At 42.9% G+C, this 17,514-nt stretch overlaps 2 protein-coding genes and 1 pseudogene across 5 annotated transcripts in view; 1 reads left to right on the forward strand and 2 right to left on the reverse strand.

The window, feature by feature from the left end:
• The window catches only part of LOC129863675 (calcium/calmodulin-dependent protein kinase type II subunit beta-like), a 70,440-nt gene extending 66,208 nt beyond the window's left edge, over positions 1-4,232 (reverse strand). For 2 of the 4 annotated variants that reach the window (XM_055935825.1, XM_055935824.1), the window contains exons 1-2: positions 3,885-4,232; positions 1,811-1,905 (exon numbers count right to left, since the gene is read on the reverse strand). In XM_055935825.1, coding sequence (XP_055791800.1) covers positions 1,811-1,905; positions 3,885-3,946 — 157 coding nt within the window. In that variant the 5' untranslated portion in view covers positions 3,947-4,232. The remainder of the gene's footprint in view (positions 1-1,810; positions 1,906-3,884) is intronic. The other 2 variants (XM_055935823.1, XM_055935822.1) reach the window with 2 other exon arrangements.
• Positions 4,233-10,584: 6,352 nt separating this feature from the next.
• LOC129863191 (nudC domain-containing protein 3-like) lies at positions 10,585-14,788 on the reverse strand (annotated as a pseudogene).
• Positions 14,789-14,904: 116 nt separating this feature from the next.
• LOC129863676 (28S ribosomal protein S24, mitochondrial-like) lies at positions 14,905-16,867 on the forward strand. The gene is made up of 4 exons (XM_055935826.1): positions 14,905-15,014; positions 15,225-15,305; positions 15,431-15,542; positions 15,730-16,867. Exons 1-4 carry the CDS (start codon positions 14,976-14,978, stop codon positions 16,011-16,013), a joined length of 516 nt encoding a protein of 171 aa, XP_055791801.1. The 5' UTR covers positions 14,905-14,975; the 3' UTR covers positions 16,014-16,867.
• The last annotated feature ends 647 nt before the right edge of the window (positions 16,868-17,514 follow it).

Genomic DNA, 17,514 nt, shown 5'->3' on the forward strand with positions numbered 1-17,514 from the left:
CATGATGTCAAGCAAAGATGCACTGAGTTTGAAGGTAGGCCTTGAAATACATCCACAGGTACACCTCCAATTGACTCAAATGATGTCAATTAGACTAACAGAAGCTTCTAAAGCCATGACATCATTTTCTGGATTTTTCCAAGCTGTTTAAAGTCACAGTCAACTTAGTGTATGTAAACTTGTGACCCACTGGAATTGTGATACAGTGAATTATAAGTTAAATAATCTGTCTGTAAACAATTGTTGGGAAAAGTACTTATGTCATACACAAAGTAGATGTCCTAACCGACTTGCCAAAACTATAGTTTGTTAACAAGAAATTTGTGGAGTGGTTGAAAAACGAGTTTTAATGACTCCAACCTGAGTGTATGTAAACTTCCGACTTCAACTGTATATAGTCTGACATGAAGATTAGGGAATGTCATCGGCTCTATTTATTACACTTCTATCTGCATCACTGAATACACCCCAGGCTCGCTCTCTCTCTCTCTTCATCAGATATCTACTATTGGATAGCAACAGCTGACAACCAGGTGCATCTAAATAGTTTAAGATCCTCCTCCTCCTTCTTGCCTCCCCTCCTTCATTTTGTATTCTGCACTGATGTGAAAGCAAATGCAGCTGTCCTGTTCTCTCACGTCAGCTCAGAGGGAGAGGAGACAAGGGGAATTTAGACTGTTGACTTGAAAGGCATCCTTGGTGTTGTTCAGTAGCCTCATGTGAGGTGTGTGTGTGCGTATCTTACAGGTTTCTCGAGGAAACTGTTAATTGTTCATTATTTAAATCCTATTATACGTATTATTTACATCCTGAGACTGGCCTCTGAGACTTCCTGTTCCTGTCCAGACAGGAAGCTGTCACCATAGATCATGCAGTAGTCAGTGCTGAGCAACCACTACAGGGGCTGCGCACACAAACACGCATGCATGCAGGCATTCACGCACATACACACACATCACACAGCCTGAACCCTCTCTATGAGGACATGGAGCTAGCAGCTTTGGTTTCGTGACAAAACAGACCAAATCAGAGATGAAGAACTAGATCCCTCAGGCTGGGGGGGGGGCATGCTGTCGTGTGTGTGTGTCCTCATTTCCTTGTGTCCTCTCCTTGCCTCTTCTCTTCCTGTTCTTTCCATCGCCTGCTCTAAGAATAGAATATGGAGGACCAGCTCTTTAAGATGTTCAGCTCTTTCAGATAAGCGCAAATGGAGGAGGAGATGACGGAAGGTAGCAACTTTAAACTATTGAGATGCAGCCTTTGTCTCTAAACGAAGAGAAGAGCTTCGGTGGTTATCGTGCCATATCTGTTGGCAGTAGAAACGGTTCTCCTCTCTCGCTATCTCTCTATCATTTGCTCTCTCTCTCTCTCTATCATGTGCTCTCTCTCATGTGCTCTCTCTCAAGAGGAGCATAAATTACTGTCTCACTCTTTAGAATCAAGCATCAGCTAAAATATGCTAATGTAGGCTTGCAGATCTGGGACAGCAGTAGCACATATACACACAGACACACACACACATGCACGCACATATACACTTAGAGGCAGTGTGAGGAGGAGGAACAAATCAGCCAAACGCCTCTGCTTTCTCCTGTTAGCTTCAGCCACTGACGAGCAGACGTACCCATTTTCTCTCTTTCTCTCCATCCCTCCTTCTCTCTCTCTCTATCACACACACACAGCATAGAGATGGGGACTAAGCAAACGTTAGAGTGTCTAATTTAACCAGATACCACACAGTTTACCCACCGTGCAGATATTCTACAGTTGGCACTCCGTTTTTGTGTGTGGGAGGGTGTATATGTCTCACCTCTGGCTGAGAGCTTTTTGGTATTGATGATTTTGGCAGCGTACTCCTGGCCAGTGCACAGTTTGACACAGCGGCGCACCACTGAAAACGCTCCCCTGGGAAACAAAGGCAGGTAAAAACAGGTGTTAGATATGATATAGCACTGGCAGCATCTCAATATTCTAGAGTCAATTCCTCTACTGTCTCCTCGTTTCCTTTCCTTCATTCCCACTGATCTGAAAGAACTGGACAGGTTGAAGGCATATCCTTGTCCACTACCTCTCTACTGCTTTCACCTAGTATCCTGTCATTTCACACCTGCCAGTCATGAGTGAAGACATTTCTCCGGTATGGAGTCATTTGAGTGTGACACACAGCACAGCAGCACATCCTTCTTAGCATATATACAAATGAGAAGACTCAAGAGAAAACAACAAAACTCTCTTCCAAGGATATCTCTCTGTGTGTGTCCATGTATGCATGTGTCCGTGAGAGAGAGAGAGAGAGAGAGAGAGAGAGAGAGAGAGAGAGAGAGAGAGAGAGAGAGAGAGAGAGAGAGACATGGTGTGCATGTGTGTACTGTAGCATTGCCGGTATTTTGGGGAGTGCTTGCATAACTAACTCAGCAGGGAAAAACAGCAGTAACTGTCTCTGTCGTTTCTCTGAGCAAGATATAGACGTTACACACACTCTTACCCGTCCACTGTGTCTCACACACTCTCAGGCATACACTTGACCCCACGTCTCTCACACACACACACTCGTAGATGCTATGACAGGTGAGTGTGTAAGGGTATACACAGGGAATACTCTGAGTCAGAGACAGTAGGCTTACGGTAGCAAAGAAAGACAGAGAATGACCTGCGAGAGACACATGCGCACACGAAAACATATATTGCACATGCACACATGCTCGCACGTACACACACACACACACACTAAAAAGGGACAAACTGCAATCCTTACAGGAACTGTAGTGTAATGAAGGTCCTGTTATCTACTGGGCTGCTACCACAGCATGGTTATTGTCTCTGGCTTATAACACAGGTCAGAACACACACACACACACACACACACACACACACACACACACACACACACACACACACACACACACACACACACACACACACACACACACACACACACACACACACACACACCAGCGACCCTGCAGTTACATGTACAAGTGTACTACATGCTGTGCCCTAAAGGTCAAGATCTCTCAGTAGAACTCATAGTAGTAGGCTACACGTAGATATTTGCTGTATGTTAATACATACAGCAAATGTTTGGCTCTTTACCTCTGCAGTTGTGTTTGCATAAAGCTGCATTATGATCTAGAAAATGTGCTTCTCCTCCTGTTTGAGAATGAGGAGAATACTACCCCCTACCCAGTCCCACCCACACACAGCCTGACACACCTATCTTGCTGTGGCACATAAACTCACTGTCCAATTTCTCTCTCTCTCTCTCTCTCAAGCACAGGAGCTTGGTGGCACCTTAATTGGGGAGGACAGGCTCATGGTAAAGGCTGGAGCGGAGTCAGTGGATTGGCAACATATACATTAAAACACGTTTCCATGTATTTGATGCCATTCCATATACTCCGTTCCAGCCATTATTATGAGCCGTCCTCCCCTCAGCAGTCTCCCATTGCTCTAAAGACCCCAATTACAAAACAGCCCACCCCGCTCTGCTCTTTGACAGCTCAAATTGTCACTCTCTAGATCGCTACAGCGTGTCCCCAGTCCCCATCACTGCTGCTGCCGGTACAGAACATGCAGCAAACGGATCAAATGTAGCCTATATTTTATCTATACGTTTAAAATCGGGTCATCTCGGGGCTACACCTCAAAGCAGAGTGACGGCATGCGTCTTGTTAAGAGGGCTGTGTAGCTCCGAACGTGACAGATCATCAGCAGAGATTAGTTCTGACCCCCAGTCCGCCGCTCGAACTACCCACACACATCTGCAGATACGCAACGATGCAAAGACACTATAGAATAATAACAGGGTAAGGACGATACAGTGACGGCTATGTTGTTACCGCATCTGTGCCATAACGTAAAGAAATAATACAGCAAAGCCATACTTTCCGAGTTCTTCATATAGTTGGAAATCGTCCGTGAAACGTGTACAGGTAGTAAGCGCCATCGTCCGTTTATTCGCGGGGGTCGAGCGTCCTAAATAGTCCGGTCCTCAAGTGAATTGAAATAGGTTGTATCCGTTGAGTAGCCCAGTTATTCTATGTAAAAAAATGTGTAATGCGTTTTCTGTCCAGAGCGCACTATAATCTACTACAGATATGTATTCGAGTGGAGATGTAGCCTATTCGAGTGGAGGAGGAGGCAGTGGTGGTACTCTCTCGCTCTCCCAAAGTGTGTCGTTCAATCGCCTTTTTTCACGCCGTTTCTACACCATCGAGCGCGCTGTAAATACAACACATTTTTCATACCACCAGGGGGCATCGCATCAGCTCGATAACACCTGAAGCCACAGCATCAGAGATTCTATAGACTAACATAGCAGGCTTTGGCAGCATCAGCATCATGGAACCATCATGATTATCACCATCATGTGTAGCTGCTGGAACAGGTATAGCCAGCCTACAGGCTATACAATTGATTTTACGTCTCTCTTTTATGTTGTTGATCTAGCCTACAAAAATAAAATGGATTATGTTTTAGCGTGTCAAACTGTTAGACTGCAAAGATCCCTAAACTGGTATTTGTACAAGTAAAAATATGCAAAGAAAAGTCAATTTTAGTGCTTGCATTAGGCCTGCTTGGATTATGGTATTTTCAGGATGATCAACACCACCTACACCTCCAATTCAAAGCAAGGTCTGGTCCATGGCATCAGAGCTTGAAGTGAACCGGATGCTCAACGCTGTACCCCAAATTTTCTCCTGAAAAAAACTGGCCCCTCTTATAGAATTGGCTCTGAAGTATGAATACTTTCACCTAAATAAAAAAAAGTAGCCCGCCGGCACCTATTTCAGTCCACTTGGGAGAACTGGGTGAAATCAAGTACCAGTGTAACTGACCCGGGAAGGAAGACATCTGCATAGTCATAGGCAACTACTGTCTACTGTCTCTATTCCTGGCTTGTTCCTCTGCACTGTCATCACCAACAGTATTCTTAGGAACAAAGCATCTACACTTCAGATCTGAAAAAGAAAGAGAATCCTTTTGAACTTCAAAGACCTGTCTGCAAGTGTCTAGGATTTCTGTCTGTAAGCATCTTACTAGCTCTAGCTATATCAGTCCTGATATTCATCCTTATCCATATCGACCTATCCATCGGATACAGCCATTATCAAGCCAATAAGGAATATTATACTGCACTGAGAATCAGAAATCTTGGGATAGCGCCCTCTTGTGGCACTACTGCTGAATCTCAAGTCGACTGCCAGCCTGGCACTCCTGTAGATCCGCATAGGTTTTAGTGCCGCTCCACATCACACAAACACCAGTGGAGGCTGCTGAGGGGAGGACGGCTCGTAATAATGTCTGGAACGGAGCAAATGGAAGGGCATCAAACACAAAGAAATCCTGTGTTTCATACCCTTCTACTTATTCCGCTCCAGCCATTACCACGAGCCAGTCCTCCCCAATTAAGGTGCCACCAACCTCCTGTGACACACACAGCCTACACACATAGAGAGAACACATCAGTGCATATTTACAGTTTTTACTTCATTTAATTGATTTCAGGCACACAAAAATTGACACCTCAGTAAAAGGAAACGGCAGAGAGGTATTAAGCCCACTAATAAAAGTAATCTACATGTAAAACAACACTGAGACATATCTGGACCTGGAAGTTACCCGTAGACACTGATCTAAGGCCAGTTTTGCATCCTTCACCTCAATGATGAAGGTTAGGATTTGGGAAAGCACACTGATCCTAGATCTGTGACTGTATAGCTATCTTCCAGGTCTGTTCAGCGGGCAGACAGATACATAAACAGGTAAGTTCAGGGTTGTGTTCATTAGGGCCCACAACAGAAAATTTAAATGAGTGTTCAGGGAAACCAGGTGATACCTCCCAGTTTCAGTCTGTTCTTAAGTTTGCTACCTAATGAACAGGACTCAGGTATTTCACATAAATCAGAACACAGTAACAAACCTTCCACAGGGTTTCTCTCCCTTCTATTCAAAGTTAGCAAAAAAATAAAGAAAATGGTCTTAAAATACCAGGCTGTTTCTACTGAATAAATAGCCAATTCTGCTCAGTCTCAAACCCAATTCCCAACATTGTGTGTGTGTGTGTGTTCACATCTAAACAGCGCTGGTGGGGATGTTGAACAAGGAGGGATCAAACTGTTGTCCTTTAAAGGGAGAGCCCTCAGCATCCCAGCTCTTCTTCAGCATATCATGTACCTTTTACAGAGAGAGAGAGAGATTGAGATGGGTAGGAGAGAAAAATAGATAGAGTGCATTGTAAGAATGGAATGTGCACATACATACGTGCATACAATCCAAATACAAAACTGCACAATTGGTCTTGCATTTTGTCTAACAATAACACTCTTGGGCTCAACATAGTTCAGCACCACAATCCTTCACCTCCAGCCCATGCCCTATACCAGTGTTTCCGCTGCACTCATTTAACTGTGGTGCTGCGCCACAGCAAAATCATTGCCTCAAAACATGAAATATTTAAAAAATATGTATTTTGAGGTGCACTTTGATGATGCTAAAACAGTCCACATTTACTTTCCCTCTGAAAACAAAACAAGTAATGAATAGAAAAACCATTCTACTATGGGGTTGTCTGATTTATCTACAATGAAAAAAATATATAAACGCAACAAGTGTTGGTCCCATGTTTCATGAGCTAAAATAAAAGCTCCCTGAATTAGTTCATACACAAAAAGCTTATTTCTCTCAAATGTGGTGCACACATTTGTTTACATCCCTGTAAGTTAGCATATCTCATGTGCCAAGATAATCCTTCCACCTGACAGGTGTGGCATGTCAAGTAGCTAATTAAACAGCATGGCAATTACACAGGTGGACCTTGTGCTGGGGACAATAAAAGACCACTCTAAAATGTGCAGTTTTGTCACAACACAATGCAACAGATGTCTCAAGTTTTGAGGGAGTGTGCATTTGGCATGCTGACTGCAGGAATATCCACCAGAGCTGTTGCCAGATAATTTATGTTAATTTATCTACCATAAGCCACCTCCAATATCATTTCAGAGAATTTGGCAGTATGTCCAACCGGCTTCACAACCGCAGACCACGTGTATGGCATCTTGTGGGCGAGCAGTTTGCTGATGTCAACGTTGTGAACAGAGTGCCCCATGGTGGTGGTGGAGTTATGGTATGGGCAGGCATAATCTACAGACAACGGACACAATTGCATTTCATCACTGGCAATTTGAATGCACAGAGATACCGTTACGAGATCCTGAGGCCCATTGTCGTGCCATTCATCCGCCGCCATCACCTTATGTTTCAGCATGATAAATGCACAGCCCCATGTCGCAAGGATCTGTACACAATTCCTGGAGGCTGAAAATGTCCCATTTCATCCGTGGCCTGCATACTCACCAGACATGTCACCCATTGAGCATGTTTGGGATGCTCTGGATTGACATGTACGACAGTGTGTTCCAGTTCCAGCCAATATCCAGCAACTTTGCACAGCCATTGAAGAGGAGTGGGTCAACATTCTACAGGCCACAATCAACAGCCTGATCAATTCTATGTGAAGGAGATGTGTCACGCTGCATGGGGCAAATGATGGTCACTCCAGATATTGACTGGTTTTCTGATCCACACCCTTACTTTAAAAAAAAGTTATCTATGACCAACATAGATTAAAGCCTAATTTAATTATTTCAATTGAATGATTTCCTTATACTAACTGTAACTCTGTAAAATCTTTGAAATGGTTGCATGTTGCGTTTGTATATTTGTTTAGTATCTTTACTTAATCGGCTTGTTGTTGTGTTTTCTATGCGAGATAATTCCTCTAACTCCTCTTACGAGTGCCATAGGGAGGGAAACCTGCATTTTGACAAGCAGTCAATGCTCACCAATTCTTGCAATCGTGGGGAAAATAGCAGTTTTAATGGTCTTTGTTAAAAAGAGGGGGTTCGCAGCTTTCCATTCCTACTTGATCTATTTCTCAAAACAATATATGCAAGCTGCACCATTTTAAACCCAGAGTTTTTAGCAGCGTCATGGTTAAGCATGTTCTGCAATTCCCTGTGAGTGTGTATGGGAGAGTGGGCTAAATGTAATAAGTCAATTGTATGGTAACTTGGGTTAAACTGCCACCCTACCTAAAAATCATTTTTTTTGGAGTGACTTAAATTGTGACGAGACAGATTACATTTTTAGTTGAGCAAGAGTAGTGGCAACCAGGGGAAGTGTTGGGGGAAAAATGCTTAACATTAAGAGGTTTCTGTGAGAAGTACAGGCAAGGAGCGTGTTACCCCGGGTAGTGAGTTACACCAAGTTAACCTACCCGGTAAGCCTATATTATATTCACTGTGTTTACGCAAGTTTTTTGGGCCATAAAATTCATCAACACGAGGCTAACTAGTTAAAAGATTACATTTGGGATCTAGCTAATGATTAGCCCAATAGGGTAAATGCAGATAGCCAGCCCCATGCGTCAGCATATTTATTTACAGCCACTATACTGCATCAGTTGGGTTACAGGTGATATCAGTTATGCTATGTTCAAATAATTTTAACAATATGTTGTGGGGCTTATTTCTGGATGTGGGAATTATATTTTCTATGGTGTCAGCAGCGTCATTTTATTTTCATTCATTTTGGAGTAGAATGTATTTTGTTAAATGTCACCAGAACTGAGCTTCTCTAGATTCAAAATTATTTTGGTGAGACCCTTCAACCCCCCACTGCTACACATCTTTCCTGAGGAAACACTGTGCTATACACACGTGCCCCTATACCCTTTTTAAGCTCATGAGACTTGTGTGTGCTCTATACCTGTGTGATGTGATCAATCAGTTTATTCCAGTTTACATTTTTTTTTAAATGTATTGTATTTTAACAGCAACATGTCTATTCTGGGCTGTTTTTAACAGTGCAACACTGAGGTCATGCTCAGCCTTGAAACCGTTTCTGTACTTATTTTTGAAGTATGTCAGAGTTGAGAACCCTAACTCGCATAGGTATGCGGTGCCAAACTGGACCAGAACATCTACTGCTTTCTCAGTCAGGCAGGAGACCGCTTCTTGTTGTAGATGAGCAACCCAGAACTGTGTGTGGTGTTTGCCTCAAAAAGCATCTTGCTTCAATCAGTTTATTCCAGTAAAGAATAACAATTATTATTGTATTTTAACAGGCACAGTTCCAACCTAGACTCGTTTTCAACAATCATTTCTACAGTAAGATGTACAGTAGGCCTGATCATTTTTCATCTTCATCTGTACTGTTACTTAGGGTTGCACAATCAGTAGCTGGCTTGCTTTGGTGAATGTTAGCTATTAGCTGTGTACACGGACAGGGGATTGTTTGAAAGAGAAACTCGCATATACTATTAGAGTTAGTTAGTACTCCCTTATTTCTGCTTATCATCACCTGCTATAAAATGACAATGCCTTGCTAGCTGACTTTTCCACTGTCGAGGCAGTTTCCTGAAGCATTCTGCCCTGTTCTGAAAGAACTACCTGGGTTTACCATCATGCTGTGGACGTGTCGTTTTATTAATTTGTTCGTTATGAGAGACTCATTACTAAGCACTTCCACACACACAACACATTGTGAGTGCTCCGCGTTATAAGCTTGTATGAAAGAGAGAAACTCGTCGCTGTGTATGCGTTTCATGACAATTGAGCTCAGTCAGAACTTGTGGCTAGCATGAGTCCATTTGCGGTAAGTGATGGTGAGTGGGAATGACAAGTCAGTGGCTGACAGCGCACCAGTGTTGTCAACTAATTTTCAAGGTAAATTGCTAGAGGCAGGTTGATTTGTTGCTAAATGTTGTTATGATGTCATTGCGTGATAACGTAAAACTGCGTCATTACGTAGAATACACATTAACGTTACTCAAATTGACTGCCCATCTCGGCAAAAAATATGATTTGACATTAGTTCAGGTACAGACTCCCACTCTTTTCTGTACAATTTTGATTGAGACATGTTGATTGATGTTGTAAGTTCTGTTCAAGATCAAACATTCGTGACCAACTATATTCATTGGATTTGGCTCGTCGAACAAGTACTGCTGCTGCTGCAGTCAGCCAACAATGATTTGCAATGTACTGAAATTGCTGCTGGCCTTCTGCTGCCTGTGCACGAGCTGAGCGCCTGTTTTGACGTCACTCACAATGCACTTTTGCAGCAAGGCACGTGTTTTGTGACTGAGTGTGTGACAGAGAAAATCGTTTTTGTGTCATTTAGAGGGGAAAATGCGTGCATTTTAGCGTTTGAGTCACTTTTCAAAAGTTGCTCAAATTTGAAAATACATTTTGAAAAGTAGCTAAATTTGTTGCTAGGTGCCGTTTGACAAAAAAGTTGCCAGGGTAGTCTGAAAAGTTGCTAAATCTAGCAACAAAATTGCTAAATTGGCATCACTGCAGCCCACCATCTGCTGCCTGAACAACTGCGCTGCATCGTGTGACGCGGAGTGATCTTCAAGAAAACTGCAGAAAAATAAATCGCGAAGCACACGGGCATCTCCCTCGCACGCAGCTGCCAAACTGAGCAGAGACCGCTGCTGAGCAGAGAGCGCGCATTGAACAGAGAGCGCAGATGCACTTGGCCAAATCAATTCCAGTAATTAATTAAACAATTATACATTTACACGTCGCGACCCACCATTAACAGGTCCGCGACCCATACTTTAAGAAAGGCTGCTCTAGAGTCTGAGCAGGCTGCTGCCAGGTCTCCCTGTGATGAATGCTGGGCTGCACTGCTGCTCTGGGGCTGTGGATTTGAGGCTGAGGCTTGGCTGGAAGAGGTAGGCCTCGTACTAGAGGCTGTGCTGGGCTCTCAGAACCCGAGACAGAACTCTCGCTGGGCAGCAGGCTCTGTCCTGACTCCCCTGGGCTCCACCGGCTGCTTGGTGGCCTGTATCTCTAGCTCCTGCACCATGGGGGGCGCTTCCCAGGCCTTCTGTCTCTGCTGCAGCTCCCTCTGCTGCCTCTCTCCGTCCTGCTCCACCACATGCTCAAACAGACAGAAGGACTGTGCAGATAATGAGCCAAGTACATAATCAACCCCTAATCACTTTTTGTGAAGGTTAACGGGTAGAGTCTGCAAGATGACATCATAGACAAGGGGGCGATATTCCAAATAGTAAAATAAAATAAATGTTATTGGTTGTGTATGCATATTTTGCAGCTGTTATTGCAGGTGTAGCAACATGATAATGATCCTAGCTACAACTGCAGTAATACCTAACAATACAAGAAAATCCCCAAAATTTAAAAGACATTAATTAAGAAATATTAGAACGAGCAATGTCAGTCCAGTATATAAATATGTATTTACATGATGGTGTGTATGGACAGTATATGACAAGAAAAGGTGTGTACAGCAGTATAGCCTTGACTAGAATAGTGTACTGTATATATACATATGAAGTGGGTAAAACTGTGTTCAACGACAGTCTCTAAGGTGCAGGGTTGAGTACCGGGTGGTAGTCAGCTAGTAACAGTGACTAAAGTTCAGGGCAGGGTACTGGGCATAGGCATGCTATTTAGTAACCAACTCAGCTAAGACTACCGATATTTCCCATATGAGCTTAAATGCAAAGGGAAGTAACAATGATGGCAGTCTTGGCCGACTAGGTCACTGTTGATGTCTGTTGCAAGATAGACTGCTGCTCTACTCGGGAGCCTAAGGCACTGTATCTCAGTGTTAGAGGAGTCACACTACACAGACCCTGGTTCGACTCCAGGCTGTATCACAACCGGCCTTGATTGGGAGTCCCATAGAGTGGCGCTCAATTGGCCGAGCGTCGTTAGGGTTTGGCTGGGGTTGGCCATCATTGTAAATAAGAATTTGCTCTTAACTTACTTAAATACAAAAATCGAATTAAAAAATGACATCATAGACAAGGAGACGATATTCTAACTAGTAACCAACACAGCCAAGACTGACATATGAGCTTAAATGCAAGGGTCAGTGCCAATGATGGCAGTCTTGGCCGATTAGGTCACTGTTGATGTCTGTTGTTTGATGACAATCTTACTGAGTCTACCTTTAAAACTAAACAGGGGAACAGAATTATTGGGAGAGAACTGGCTAGCCTACATGGCTAACACATAAACGTGTAAAATGTTTAGCTAGCTACTGTAGTTAACTACATTATGTTTAGGACCATCTTGTCGGCCACCCCTGGAGAGAAGCCCATACGGTCATTGGGGGTTGACAGCAGGCGACAAAAGTCTGTCTTGCGGTACAGAAAACCGAAGTAGACCTCAAGGAAATTATGGATGTTTCCAAAATGCAGCAAAATTCCGAGTAGAGCGTTGTCATACAACTATCATTTCCATAGACGACGGCATTGTAGATTTTAACTTTCAATGTAATATGTCACAAACTGTTATACTTCAATAAAAGTATCTTTATCGCAAACGGTTAAAGTTGTTCGCTGACTAAGAATGTGTTACCTTTATTGTAATTTCTAGGTAGGAACTGAAAATTGTCCACAGGGAACACAATGCGCAAATCAAGGTTCCTATTTCAAAATGTTATCTAAATGATTTAATATAATACAATCATATATATAATTAACAAATATAATTGGTGTTTATATACGTTTAACTATTGATAAAATGGTACAGTTATTGGTGAGTATAAAGGTTTCCACTAGTTACTACAGCCACAAAGTCCAAATTGGCTATATCGTAAACATTTATGAAAACAATTTTTATTATTAATTTAGGTTTAGGGTTAGGCATAAGGTTAGCAGTGTGGTTAAGGTTAGTTTTAAAATCACATTTTAAAAAGATAAATTGTAGAAATGGGGTTTATGACTTTGTGTTTGTGGTAACTAGTGATGGCCGTGTATAATGGCCAATGGGTCATGGCCAGTGGCGAACCGTAATCACAGGCTGTATCACATAACCGGCGGTGATTGGGAGTCCCATAGGTCGGCGCACAATTGGCCCAGCGTCGTCTGGGTTTGACCGGTTTAGGTCGTCATTGTAAATAATAGTTTGTTATTAACTGACTTGCCTAGTTAAATAAAGGTTAAATACAAAAATTTAAAATAAAAAAATTCAGGGCAGGGCCCCACCTGTTTACAGCCCCACATTTTTTGCTAAAAAAAATATTTTTTGAGGGGGCTTACCTGTTTTGCATGTCATTTTGACATTAATACATATCACGTATCATTTTTCAAACAATCTAAAAAAATATATATAATAGAGTTAATAAAGCAGTATACAAACATTATCTATTTTTTGCTTTCTTAAGTAATGCAGCTCGAAAATGCAGGTGTTTCTTCTTTGCTTAGTGCTTTCTGTGGTGGTGGGGCAGCTTATGGAAAATATAGAGCGTAGGTGTTGGTAAAGTTCTCTAGTTGCGTCATAATTAGCTCAGTGTTCTGTCACTTGTGGGGACAGTACGTCACCGCCAAGTCTAAGGGTAGACCTCGAAAATTCAAGCCACTTAGGTGCTGCCATATGTAACGGATGTGAAATGGCTAGCTAGTTAGCGGGCACGCGCTAATAGCGTTTCAATCATTTACGTCACTTGCTCTGAAACCTAGAAGTAGTGGTTCCCCTTGCTCTGCAAGGGCAGCGGCTTTTGTGGAACGATGGGTAACGACGCTTCGTGGGTGACTGTTGTTGATGTGTGCAGGGGACCCTGGTTCGCTCCTGTGTCGGGGCGAGGGGACGGTCCAAAGTTATACTGTTACATTGGTGCCGTGACCCGGATCACTGGTTGCTGCGGAAAAGGAGGAGGTTGAAAGGGGGGTGAGTGTAACGGATGTGAAATGGCTAGCTAGTTAGCGGGTACGCGCTAAAAGCGTTTCAATCAGTTATGTCACTTGCTCTGAAACCTAGAAGTAGTGGTTCCCCTTGCTTTGCAAGGGCCGCGGCTTTTGTGGAGCGATGGGTAACGACGCTTCGTGGGTGACTGTTGTTGATGTGTGCAGAGGGTCCCTGGTTCGCTCCTGTGTCGGGGCGAGGGGACGGTCTGAAGTTATACTGTTACACATAGAGTTATATTAGAAGTGTCCATCCAAGAAGGCTCAAGGCCATTGGCCACATATAAAATCACGTTATATCTACAGTAGCTTTGATTGGACTGGTACTTTCAAAATCTTAGCTGGCAGTCGTCATCATGAATCAAGTCGACAATCTACTTTTAATCCTTGTCATATGAAGAGAAATAATTAAGAGAAATTATAGATAAAATGTATCAGTGCTCATTGGCCATTGGACTTAAACATTACACAGCAAGTTGATTGGTAATCGCAAATTCAACAACGAGTGGTTTCAAAGGAATCAGTGACAGTGGCTAACTACAAGCATTGCAAAGCAATCACTAGCCTGCTATTCAATGGAGTGGCTGTGTGGTCCCACATTTGGGATTAAGTGTCTCTGTTCCAAATTAAAACGATAAACATTCAACATTGGCCATGCTGTCAATGAAGCATGATTTGTGCCGTGCGCAAAACAACTGTTAACTCGGAACTGCGAAAACTTGACTTCAGTGAGTTCAAGACAACTGGGAATTCCGGGAGAAAAGGAGCTCCGACTGGGAAATACGATTTGAACGGTCATCCAACTCGGAATTGTAAGTCTCTGGCCTCTCTCTAGACTAGAGCTACGACCTTAAGCTCAATGACGTCATCATGATTCAACCTTGTTTTTTTCCCGGGTTCCCAGTTGTCTTGAAAGCACCATAAATCCAGAGAATACCAGACTTTGATCCATCAAGCCATGACCAGTGGCGATTTCATCATGTAAATCTTGCTGCCATGCATCCCTCTACTTTTTATTTTTTGCCCCACCAAGATTTACATGATGAAATCGCCACTGGTCATGGCTTGATGGATTCCCACTTTTGTCAAAATTTTAAACGTTTAGCGCATTTTGGCTAACCCTTAATTTAACCTAATTATCCTAAACTGCAACGAAAAGTCAAATCTGACGTTAATTTGACAAAAGCTGTACCCCTTCTAGCCACGCCCAGGCCAATGGCCCTTCCCACAAACACTTTCGTTAGTCAAAATGGCTGCGTCTTTGAGCTGTCGAAGTGTGAATTTATCGGTGAGAAGCATGTTTACATTTAGTCCATAATTTGACAACATTATACTTTAAAGTATTGTTACATTCTAACTATGAACCGTTTTTGTTTAGATACGTGTGTTGGCTTGGAGAAAGTGTGTTTCTGGCTGGCTAGCCGATGTAGCTAAAATTAGCTGTCAATGTTACTTGTCTGTTGCTCAGTGTCTTTGCATTCATGTCTTTGCCTCACAGATCGCGCTTGCCAGAGTCGGTACATCGATATGCGTCAACTCTGGAATACGAACACTTCATGTCACTGCAATATGCTGCAAGGTATCTTTTATACGAAGACTAACGTTACACCATTTCCATCCTCCACATTGGACATTACCTAGTCACTCACGTGCTGCTGACAAGACTGCTTCCAACTAAACATTTGTACTTTTCTTTTGTCTTAGAATCGGGCAGCCCGTATCCGAGTGGGGAAAGGAGACCGACCACTGACCTATGAGCAAGCCCTCCACCCCCACCACATAGGCCACCGCAAGGGTTGGCTTTCTCAGCACACTGGTGAGTTTTCTTTTTATCCTACACACTGGGTTATCTGACCTTATATGTAAAGACAACCCCAACCTTGTTTGTATATATGCTGTCCTAGTTAATTATGCAGCTACATAAACGTCATAATTGTTCAAGTATAACTAATGTTTCTGTCTCTTCTCCCTCCATCCTCTGTTCTTCCCTCTCTATCTACTAGGCAACTTACAGGGAGAGGGAGGAGCATCCGATCGAACAGTAGAGGACGTGTTCGTGCGGCGTTTCATCTTCGGCACCTTCCATAACTGCCTAGCCAATGAGCTTGTGATAAAGCGGCGAGGGAACATGCTGGTGGTGTGTGCCCTGATGTTGCAGAAACTCCCTCCTCAGAAGTTCTATTTCCTTATTGGCTACACAGAGACGCTGCTCTCCCACTTCTACAAGTGTCCCGTCAAGATGGAGGTCCAGACCTTAGCGGACAAGGCTGTCTACAAGTACCTCTGAGGAGGAACAGGAACTGCTGACAGGAGACAGGTCATATAGGACTTTGTGGAAGGACTTAGACACAATAGTTACCATTGTTAAAGCTACATTCTGGGAACAGAAAAACAACAAAATGGCCACCCCACCACTTGTTTTGCTATATAGCTGAGGGATGAGATTAGGAAACGAACCTGTCTCAAATTCATAAATCACGTTCTAGATGCATGGACTGACTCATTGACAGTCCATGACATCCACGTGATCATTTTAAACATATTTTGAGGGGTTTACTTCCTTGTTTGTAATCAGTGAATAAAACCTTATATTTTGGATTATAATAGAGTATGTTGGGATAGGCTCATGAGGCTATATATTCTTCAAGAGTTAATGGGTAACTTGTAAGTGTCAAGACTTGAAATGACCAGATTCCCAGACTAGCTTTACCCTGGGTGAAAAACCTTTGATTATAGAATATTTGAACGTGTCTATTGAAATCTGTTTTCACATGGAATGCCTTGCATTTATTTACTGTGTGTGTGTGTTAAACAACTGCCTCAGATGGCTGTTCACAGTAGGAAGGAATAGACGGGTTAGCTGACAAGGTCACAAACAATGCACACAATTCAATGGGGCAGAAGTCTGTTATTCTGGATGGGCAGATGGCTAGCAACAATGACAAGAAGCGGCCATATGGGGAATTGTAGGTGGCTATTTTATCTTGTTCTTTATACACTGTCTTGTTTTGACTGATGTCATGCCTATGCTAATATGGCTCAAATCTGCTAGTTAGCCAACCAACAACTGCAACAATGTATTTGAGAGAAATGCTCACTGTGCAAATGTACTTATGTTTTCAATAAACATTGGAGAGGAAATATAGTTTACATGTCAACAATCTAAGCCAACCCAGTCTGTTTTGCCCCATAGTTTCGCACACTTTGGTTTTGTTGCTCAACAACCAACCCGTCTACGGAGACAGACTATACCAGACGGTGTTATCGTATGTATTCAGTCCGGTGAAACGTTCAGAACTTTACAGGTAAATGTAATGTATAGAAACGGACATGCTTCTCTATTGTACATAGCAGGCAATCATATAAGTCCTTTATATTCTCTATGGTGCAACACAATACATTTCTTTAAATACAAATTGAGTTAAAGGGCAACTCCACCACCACTTTTCAACATTTCATTATCTCCAGCACAATACCAATGTCAGCATATGTGCCAATTTCTAAGTGTTGTAGATAACTTATTTATTATGTTCTACCCGATGACATCAAACACTATGAGATTCGCAGTCAATCAAGTTTGCAGACGACACTACAGTGGTAGGCTTGATTACCAACAACAACGAGACTGCCTACAGGGAGGAGGTGAGGGCCCTCGGAGTGTGGTGTCAAGAAAATAACCTCACACAACGTCAACAAAACCAAGGAGATGATCGTGGACTTCAGGAAACAGCAGAGGGAGCACCCCCCTATCCACATTGAAGGGACAGTGGTGGAGAAGGTGTAAAGTT

Source organism: Salvelinus fontinalis, chromosome 10 (genome assembly GCF_029448725.1).
Source record: "Salvelinus fontinalis isolate EN_2023a chromosome 10, ASM2944872v1, whole genome shotgun sequence".
NCBI lineage: Eukaryota > Metazoa > Chordata > Actinopteri > Salmoniformes > Salmonidae > Salvelinus > Salvelinus fontinalis.